Below are 10,402 nucleotides of genomic sequence, written 5' to 3'. Positions count from 1 at the left end.
CTGCTGAATGCTGCTTTTTAAATATCCTTTTAAAAACATAATTTTCTTGCAGTTGTTAATGATGGAATTGATCCACCATGAATCATTCTTTTTCACGGGATCAAATTTGTATGGATTGGGGAAAAAAACAACAACAAAGAGTGTTGGAACTGAACTGGTGGCAACACCTGTTCTTTTACTTCCACTCTGCAGTGTCTGACAATCACACCTCCCCTCACCAATTACCTGCTTTCCTGTGAGTGCTCCCCATCATGTGAGTGCTTTTCCACGTTTTATTATACATTTCCGTAAGGGAGAAACTCGCATTAACTGGGCCCTGTGTTGCTCTCGTGTTCCCATCCACCCTGTATCTGTCACCAGTGGCCTCAGAATAATCAATGTTAGAGGGTTTTACAGCTTGATATTTTAAAATTTTTCAAAGAACTGTTTGATTAAAAGAAAATTAATTTTATACATTTAAAAAGAGAAAAGTTTAGGAATATGAGTTTTCTTTCATTTTATATGAAAATATATTTCTTTCATCTTATTTATTAGGAATTGGAGGAAATTTCCATTTTGGATGTAAGGAGGACACACACAAATTCTTAAGTTTGACCATTAAAGCTTTGCAGAAAACTTGCTTAAATGGAAACACCAGGTAAGCATTAAAGAAAAACCTTTAAAATGACCTTTAGCCCCAGCTACTCCTTTATTTACTGTGATAAAATCCCATATTTTCATAAAAAGTAAAACCTTGAGCCGGTAACTCTGTGCCTTAAGTCCTCTGAGGTCTGTTTATGATTTCTGTGCATGCTGGACAGGCCCTGTCAAACCACCAGCCCAGCCCTGTCACGGCGCTGCTGTGCAAACAGGGGAGCACGAAGGTGACGGGGCCGCGCTGGGAGGCACCGGTGTGAGGGCTGTGAGCGGCAGTTCTTACAAGGCTGGAGAATTCCAGTACGTCATTAACGCCGTGCATGTTAATTAGCTTCATCATCGTCTTGTGGAAGGTCAGTCTTTTTTCAAAAACAGTGGGTCGAAAGTAGGATTTCCAGAAGGACGGAATCTGACCTCAGAAACGCCACTTCGGCAGTTTGTTTTCAGAGAGAACTGAACCTCTCTCTCCCGCAGCCTGGGGACGGACTAGGGACAGCGGAAAAGGAACTGTTAAGTTCTGTCTTTTCCCAGGATTCATCTTACTTTTAAATAAATTAAGTAAAACAAACCAGTGAGACGTAGTTTCATGAGGAATGTCAGGACAGGGAATGCAAATACTGTCTGTCAGGTGTGGAGATGACTGATGGAAGCCTTCAGTGCTCAAACTGAATCTACCATCAAAACCAACAACTTTTTACTATCAAAACCGACATTTTTTTTATGATCAAAACCGACATTACGGATCTGGACCATCGGACCCACCTCCCCGGTATTTCCCCCCCCGTGGCATTAGGGGCTTCACCTCAAGCACGGTCCGTGCGCTGCCCGCAGGAAAGCTCTGCAGCGAGACCGGGCAGAGCAGTTACATGTGAGCGGGAGAACAGCAGCAGGACCACGGAAACATCTGCCACAAATTGAACAACAAAAATAAAAGGTTTGTGCTTGTGGGGAGTTTTCCTGCACCAGGTAATCGATGTGTAAGGTTTCATTTGCTAAGAAAAATCAGGCTGTCGGTTCGTGGTTTCAGTTTCAGCTGCTCAAGCACAGATCCGAAAAATCGCCGTTAAGAAAACAACAAAAATAGTGACTTTTTCCGTACGTTCAGTTTGTTACCAAGCAAAGGAATGAATCCTGCTTGGATTAATCCTGTCTAGGGCTGTGTCTTACAGGGAGGTGTCACCTTCCTGGATCTCCCGTTTCAAAGCATCAAATGCCTGTGAATGTGTTCGGGTGTTTTCACGTGCAAAGCCTAAACTCGCACCAGCCCTGTCATCTTACTCCTTTCCTAGTAACTTAGTGTTGCTTAAGCCACAACAAATCTACAACATGAGAGAGGTTTTGCTGAATAAAAAGCAGATTAACCCAGTCATCAAATCTCACTGCTGCTCGCGAGTGAACGAGCAGGCAGGAATGAGTTTGATCCTGCGGGCAAACACCGCTCCCCATCCGTGCTTAGCGCAGGGTCTGCAGGCTCAAACTTTTGCTGCTTGGACCTGTACGTATTTCAGTGCAGATCAACCAAGCCCTTTGGTATAACTAGTTAACTATGTAGCTGACAGTCTACTGCTGAGTTGCATTTCTGAAGGAAAGGAAAAGCTATTTCCATAAAGGTAGGAGTGAATCCTAAATGAAAGCTGCATTCAGCTGTTGCTCATTTACTGTGAAACACACAAGACTTGAAAAGTCATATTGAGACTGGGTTTTCTGTGCCCAAAAAATTTTAAGTGCCCGGTGCCCCTGCCCCTCGCCTGCAGAACCGCCTCCCGGCTCGGGCTGCAGGAGGGTTCATTTCGCGTTCCTGGCGTGGTGCCGGGATTAGTTGTTACCGACAGTAAAACCGGCACAGCGCGTGTGTGTTCGGGCTGTTTCCTCCTTCGCTCTGTTCCTTTGGCTCTCAGGAGCGCTGCCGTGTGGAAGTGCAGCCTGGAGCTGAGAGATGTAAACGTGCCTGCTCTTCGGGTCTGTGCTGGAGTGGTTTTCTGCTGCTCCTTCTTCCTGCCGAGACCTTGTTGTGTTGCTGAAAATGTTTTGTAAGGAGTAAAGGCACAGCCGTGTCCCCTGGCTGAACGCAGCCTGTGAGCGGGACCTTGTCTGAAATCTTCTGAGCTGTGACTTAAAAAATAATGAAAATGCATATACAACTGTAGTGGATTAAATTCCTATTACAGTGTAGGAAATGTTATCTGTCACCATCTCTGCAGCAGTTAAAAGTAATAGTGATAGAGTTTTGATGGAAGATTCTGCCTTGTCAGTTTATTTCTGGGTTCTATGGTTGAGTTTTGTTGGTTTAGTTTTTTTGTTTGTTTTGTTTTGTTTTTTAAAGATTCCTACCAGCTATTTAGTTACTTGAATTATTTCTTTGCGACGTAGTGACAGAATTTCTCCTCTTCTTTTACCTCTGCAGTGCTTCTTGACATTCTTCTGTCGACCAGAACTTTCCCTCTGTTACAGTTAAAGAGGCACTACGATTAAAAAATACCATCTCACACTGCAAACTTGGACTGGGCAGCATCAGGAGATCAAAAACCTTTTGCCCAAGGAGATCTAGGTAAGTGTGTCTTTTGTGTGTCCCCCCTTCTTTTCCTTAAGAACAGAGGTAGAAAATGCAGTTCTGATGGTTGCAGTGCTGTAAATGGGACTGTGGCCAGTGCAGACTTCAGGTACTCTGCAATGTTGTGAGTGCCCTCAAGCAACTGGAACTGGTGCAGCAAAACTAATTTTTATCTTTTTGCAGTCTATTTGTAACTCAGTTTTGATCTATTTACAATCAGTTATGGGGAGCTTTTTATAAAACAGGCTTACCTGGATCTTTTCTGTTATGCAGAGAAAAATACATATTCCCACTGCTATTCATGGTTTCCATCATTCACAAGCCTTTGAATGATAACACTGCTGAGGAAGAGATCTGATCTCTGTAGGGTTACTTCTGTGCTGGTTATTTGCTTCTTGTTCTTCGTTCTTATATTCATTTACAAAATCACAAGTGTAAGTTTGTGGTTTACGTGGAATAAAAAAGCGGTGATTGAGTTAATAATCAGATTAGAGCCTATAGGTGGAAAGAAGCCTGGCAAAAATTACTCAGATCAGCGTGGTAGTTTGTCCTGTGTTAGAAGAATTAGAGCAGATGAATGAACTGTTGTCCAGAACTGTGTGTGGACCAGCCAATCCCAGGGGCAGCGTTACAGCTGTGCCTCACGTGGTTCTGTGCTCTGCAGTGCAGAGGGTTCTTCTGGGCACTCATGCAAAATGCTGCTTTTTAAATATCTTTTAAAAACAAACCCAATCAATTTATTTCAAAATATGCTTTTCTTGCAGTTGTTAATGATGGAATTGCCCCGCCACAAATGATTCTTTTTCCACCGGAGAAAATTTGTATGGACTGGGAGCAAACACAAAGTGTTGGAGTTGGACTGCTCAATCTTGGCAACACCTGTTTCCTCAATTCTACTCTGCAATGTCTGACCTACACGCCTCCCCTCGCCAATTACATGCTTTCCCTTGAACACACCCAGTCGTGTGAGTACTTTCCAACATGACTGTACATCTGTGTGACAGCTCGAAAGGTGAAAGAGCACCAGTGATTCTGTGAAGGAAACTCTTTAGTTGTCTTATTTTATCTGTAGAAGCTGGTTTGCAGCATGGTCTTAAAGGTCATTTCCAACCCAATGATTCTGTGTTTGTATTAAGAGGAGGCTCAGAACAGCATATAAAGTGCATTTGTTCATTTAATGCACCATGGGAAAACTTGAAAACAAGATCATTTCTTGTTTCACGTGAATACTCAAGTGCATTGTAATGTAAGGAATTAGGTGAACATTTGGCACTTGGGTTTCCTGCTGGTAGAAACGTGATAAATGTTACGATGTTGGCATCATTCTGTCTTTTCAGCCTAGATAGTGTAATGAACTAAAATTGTCAGAACTTGTGAGCTTACAGCTGACACACTTAAAAACCACCAGCAGCAGCCTAGAAAGCACTTGGAGCTAATCTCTTATGGACACCAACAGGCCTTTGTGTGGGACTGTATTAACAGTTTGACAGATTTTATTCTGAAGAAAATTCTGTATTTTTTAAGCCCTTGAATTTGTTATTATTTCATTTTTATACTTGAATTTATTGAAGCCTAGGACCCCGTTTTCATAACTATGGATGTGTATTTTACAGAGGCACCTGTGTGCTTGCCAGCCTGGGATCTTAGTATTTATTCCTAGAATCACAGAATCATTTGGAAGTGAATGGATCCATATTAATGAGCATTTAGCAACCTCTGGTGGCTCATTGACCATTGCCTTACATAGTTCTAGGATTGCAAAATCTGTGGGCAACCTGCACCACCCTAATCCTAAACTATGCTTAGGGAAAGCACAGGGAGTTCAGATGTCCTGTAATGCTGGTCACTAGCAAAATGTTTCTCCATAGGCAAGAAGGTTGAACATTTGTATAGGCTGTCATGGCAGAGGAAGGGTAAGACAACTCTAATAAGCACCTCACATCTGAACTGTGTGATCTATCAGAGATTTGGGGCCAGTTTAGTCACACATCAAGCCAGAAGTCTCAGTCTTTTTTTTTTTTTTTTAGTTTAAAAAGAAAGGTGTAGCATATGGCTGTATCATTTCAATTGCTGGTAAACATTTCATTACTTTTAAGTTTTTCCTAATTGGTGTTTTCTATGTCTTTGAATTCTTGTACTAAAGATCTAAAGATCACTGCCACAGAACTTTGTGTCTAATTACAGGTTTCATAGAATTTTATAGAACACTTTTTTTTTTTAAATTAAGTTCTGTATGGGTCTCTTGTTCACAGGCATTCTCCATCAGTTTGGAATTCTCAGCCTTGTACAAACCTTATTGTGTCAGTAAACACCATTCAAATAACATAAGCATGTGTGAGAGATGAAAACTTATGTTTGATTTGTGGGAGGGAAAATAATGTGCTGTTAAACATGTGTCTGTGCTTGTTTTGAAGGTGTGAAAAGATGGTTTCTGCAACCAAGAGTTGTTCCATCCATCGCTCTCCAAATGTTCTGATCCTGTCACTGAAAAGGTTCACAAATGACACTGGTGGAAAGATCAACAAGGTAGTATTTACAGCTGTAATGAAACTTTTATCTTCTTGGAATGGGAGGTTTCCCAACGATGAATACTCATGTAAAAGCTGCTCATGTTTGCAGGCAGTAACTCTAGACTCGTAACTGTAGTCTACGAATACAGTCAGGATCACAGCTCTGGCATCTTTCTTTGGTTATAGGGAGAAAATTCCTCTGTGACAGTGACAGACTTCACTCTTGAAGAGCTCATTCTGTAGAAAACAGCCTGTGCAATGTAACATTAAATGCTGTTGATAATAGTTTTTTATAAGTGAATAAAAATATATATTAATATAATCCTAGTTTGTGTTTTTATAAGTGATTTTCTTAGGTTATTCCATGAAAAATTTCAGGATAATGTTTTAATCTTCTTGGTCTGTCCTTAGGAAGTAAAATACCCTGAATATTTGGACCTCCGGACATACATGTCCCAATCAAGTGGAGAACCACTCTGGTACAGAGTATATGTGGTGCTGGTTCATAAAGGCATGGAGTATGGGGCACTACATCTGCTACATAAAGTTGGGTATCAGCTTGATTTCTAACAGAGTAAATCAGTGCTGACAAAGAAATTGTTCCTGGTAAGCACTGTTTTTAGGACAAAAGGGAGGATTATGGGTTTGGTGTGCAGTGTTGTATCTGACATCTCCTTCAGAAAACAGATCATCAGGAACTGAACGAAAGTGCATCTGCTGGAGTCTTCTCCAGCCAGCAGGTGGCAAACTCGTTTTTAAAAAGCCAGAGAAAAGTGCAGTAAGAAAGTCAGTGTCTGGCATCTCATGACACAAGTCAGGGGCATGAAGATCACGGGGCCGTGCAAGTGAACGAGGTGTTTCATTGATCCACACGAAAGCAGCGCCCCGCTTGGATGCACCAGGGGGATGTGAGGGCTATGAAAAGTAGTTCTTACAAGTCTCGAGGATTTCAGTATGATCTGATCCTCCCCCTCACTGCCGCCTGACTGAAACTCGTGGAAGGGACCTGACAAAAGAACTCCTTAGTTTAGGGTGGCTCTCAAGGGAGACCAGCTCGTGATGGAAAACCACTCATAGCTGGAGCACACTTGACTGGGACGATGTACTTTGTTTGGAAGGTTTTTCTCTCTGCAAATGCAAGCCTGATCCTATGAATCTAAAGGCAGGGAAAAGAGACCTTTTCCTGACACCAGCAGCAATGGCATGTGCTGTATAACTGAACCTTCATCTCTAAAGAAAGAAATCAGCAAATGCCTCCCATGCATTCTTGATAAATGAGGAGCTATACAGCAGGATAGCTTGACTCTTTATTGTTGTGAAAATCTCCAGACTTAAGCAACTGGTCATAATGATAAATGGAAACATTAATATTGCAGTGGATTTACATAGAACATCACATCTTTACCAATGATTGATACGGAGCATTTGCCATGCAAACCACTGGTATACACCAAGTAATACTTGTTTCAATACATACCTGTACAATATTTACATTTGGTATTTAAACTCTAGCTAGAAACATTTTCCAAGAAAATAGAGCAATTGGTAAGCCACAAGTCTCCATTTGTAGCATTTGGTCTACAACAGACCGAGCTTTTCCAGCAAGCATATCTACATAGATATGTAATAACTCTTAAAAATATGCATTGTTTTCATAGAGGAAGCATTAGAAATGCTGCTCAGTTGACAAGGTTCGGTTTTGTACCAGTTTAAAACAGTTCAAAAGGTGAAGTGACAGCTTGTTTTGTCAGCATATGGTAAAATCTAAGTCAGTCCAGCTGAGCTCAAGTATTACAGACACTTCTCTCCCTCAACTGCACTGGCAGCAGGGCTGATGTTAGAGGCCCCCTGGGTTGGACGCTGAGTGAAGCCCCTCCCGTGGCAGGAGCAGCAGTGGCTCTTTTGCTGGCCCCCAATGCTGGAAGGGCCCATGTTAGAAACAGGTGAAAAATTACACAAGTTTCTGTGCATCAGGAAGGGAGAAGTCTGCTGTGCCCAGAGGACTTCTCTTCAGCCTGGCCAAGCCCTAACAGATACTGCTGCAGGCCACCGAGCAGCTAGTCTGAGTAGCCACCCCTGGGCTGGAAGCCCATTCAGAACAAGGGAAAGGTTGAGAGATTTATGTTCCCCCTCCTGGATAGTACCTGATTTGGCCCAAATTTTCAGAAGCCACTTTGTTTTACTGGCCTCGTGGCCAGTGGAAATTCCAGGCCAGTTTCACTCCCTGTTAACACTGTTCCAAGGAACATCTGAAACCAAATCTCACAAACAAGAATGCTCTTCCATTAGCTCTGTTAAATTAAATACATATATTGAGCACCACAAAGAGCTGCTAACGACGCTGCATTTAATGCTGAGAAAAAAATCTGTTTCTGGCTCTAATACCTCAGTTACATGTTACTCTGAATAATTATTTCTGCTGGTTATAAGAACTTCAAACTGAATACAACAAATGAACTATCAAGGTGTCTCCTTCATGCTTATTGTAGATATCCTCACCCAGTTAAAGGAGATTTTCTTGAAGGTGACATCTCAGAAGATAAGAACTGACACCAAAGTGCTTCATGGCTTATTCATGCTTTTGTAATCTGACATTTCTCCATCAATACTTTATTTGCTGCTTTTCACCTTGACATTCCTCAGTACCACTGAGCATCACTGGCGCATCACTGCTGGCATCACAAATCTGTTTGCCCAAAGCTCAACCTCACACTTGCATTACCTGACAACAGAACTGGAAACTGCTGAGCAGAAGACCCAAACCCAGCCCTGACATTGTGCTGCTTTGCAAACACAGGACATACAGTTCAAGTCTTTTCTAAGAGTTAAAATGTGTTCCATTAAGCAAAGATACTCACACACTGACACTTGAGGATGCTACCTCATTTGGTGGAGTCTGACTCCCTTTAAAGTACTTGGATTTGAATGGTCATCCAAGCAGACTTCAATTCCACACACTAGGGACACTCTAAGGTGTAAAGAAGTTTCCTTTGTTCTTTTCCTCTCAGCCTTTTTTGCCAACATGCAATAAAGCAGAACACTCACAGGCTCACACTCCATGCAAAAGAAGGACAACTTAATAAGATGGAGCAAAGAAACTGACTCTCCCTTACAGTTTAAGGGAGATATGAAATATACTTTGCCATTGCATCACATTTACCTATAATGTAGCCAGAGATGCTTCTGTAACTCAAACAAGCAAAATAGCTTTGACGAAGTATTGGATCTCCAAAGCATTCATTGGCACAGTAGGCACGGCTCAGGTTCAATAAGTTGGTGAAAAAGTGAGTATGAACAGAAGCAGTAAGGTCCAAAAAAAGATTTTTTGCCCCCACCGTGGCATTAGGGGCTTCACCTCAAGCACGGTCCGTGCGCTGCCCGCAGGAAAGCTCTGCAGCAAAACCGGGCAGAGCAGTTTTCATGTGACCGGGAGAACAGCAGCAGGACCACAGAAAGATCTGCCACAAATTGAACAACAAAAATAAAAGGTTTGTGCTTGTGGGGAGTTTTCCTGCACCAGGTAATCGATGTGTAAGGTTTCATTTGCTAAGAAAAATCAGGCTGTCGGTTCGTGGTTTCAGTTTCAGCTGCTCAAGCACAGATCCGAAAAATCGCCGTTAAGAAAACAACAAAAATAGTGACTTTTTCCGTACGTTCAGTTTGTTACCAAGCAAAGGAATGAATCCTGCTTGGATTAATCCTGTCTAGGGCTGTGTCTTACAGGGAGGTGTCACCTTCCTGGATCTCCCGTTTCAAAGCATCAAATGCCTGTGAATGTGTTCGGGTGTTTTCACGTGCAAAGCCTAAACTCGCACCAGCCCTGTCATCTTACTCCTTTCCTAGTAACTTAGTGTTGCTTAAGCCACAACAAATCTACAACATGAGAGAGGTTTTGCTGAATAAAAAGCAGATTAACCCAGTCATCAAATCTCACTGCTGCTCGTGAGTGAATGAGCAGGCAGGAATGAGTTTGATCCTGCGGGCAAACACCGCTCCCCATCCGTGCTTAGCGCAGGGTCTGCAGGCTCAAACCTTTGCTGCTTGGACCTGTATGTATTTCAGTGCAGATCAACCAAGCCCTTTGGTATAACTAGTTAACTATGTAGCTGACAGTCTACTGCTGAGTTGCATTTCTGAAGGAAAGGAAAAGCTATTTCCATAAAGGTAGGAGTGAATCCTAAATGAAAGCTGCATTCAGCTGTTGCTCATTTACTGTGAAACACACAAGACTTGAAAAGTCATATTGAGACTGGGTTTTCTGTGCCCAAAAAATTTTAAGTGCTAGATCATATTCTACTGTAATTTTGGCGATGCATTTTAGCAAGAGATGCAAGTCTTTTAACCTCTCCTCCTTTTATGGGAAAAGCGCTCAAGTAAGTAGTATAGCATTATTAGCCTCAAATTCCGTCTGTCCCAACCCAAGTAAACTGGAGTTGTAACTAACATAAGTGAAAACAAGGCTTCCATGTTTTCAGTTGAATTAAGTTCCAATAATAATCCGCTGGGATTTGAAGCTTGCTTTAAATTTTATGCCCATAAATATTTACTCTGAAAGGTCTTGCCAGCTTTTCACGTCATAGTAAAGTGTATGTATTTCTAAAATGTACAGTCATTATCTTCATTTAGTTTGTCAAATTTTTACTTTATCACTCAACCACATGCTCATTTATAGGTTGATGCAGGTGTACAAGTTGCTGATCATGTT

At 41.9% G+C, this 10,402-nt stretch overlaps 1 protein-coding gene across 1 annotated transcript in view; it reads left to right on the top strand.

Moving 5' to 3' along the window:
- USP42 (ubiquitin specific peptidase 42) overlaps positions 1–6,267 on the top strand; it is a 32,690-nt gene extending 26,423 nt beyond the window's left edge. The window contains exons 19-24 of the mRNA XM_010003324.1: positions 801–936; positions 1,806–2,166; positions 2,362–2,595; positions 3,226–3,296; positions 5,602–5,713; positions 6,109–6,267. Coding sequence (XP_010001626.1) covers positions 801–936; positions 1,806–2,166; positions 2,362–2,595; positions 3,226–3,296; positions 5,602–5,713; positions 6,109–6,267 — 1,073 coding nt within the window. The remainder of the gene's footprint in view (positions 1–800; positions 937–1,805; positions 2,167–2,361; positions 2,596–3,225; positions 3,297–5,601; positions 5,714–6,108) is intronic.
- Positions 6,268–10,402: the final 4,135 nt, after the last annotated feature.

The sequence above is a fragment of the Chaetura pelagica genome, unplaced genomic scaffold, assembly GCF_000747805.2.
Source record: "Chaetura pelagica isolate M959 unplaced genomic scaffold, ChaPel_1.0 scaffold138, whole genome shotgun sequence".
Taxonomy (NCBI): Eukaryota; Metazoa; Chordata; class Aves; order Apodiformes; family Apodidae; genus Chaetura; species Chaetura pelagica.
The sequence above is the reverse complement of the archived record's forward strand: the minus strand, read 5'-3'. Positions and strand labels throughout refer to the sequence as shown.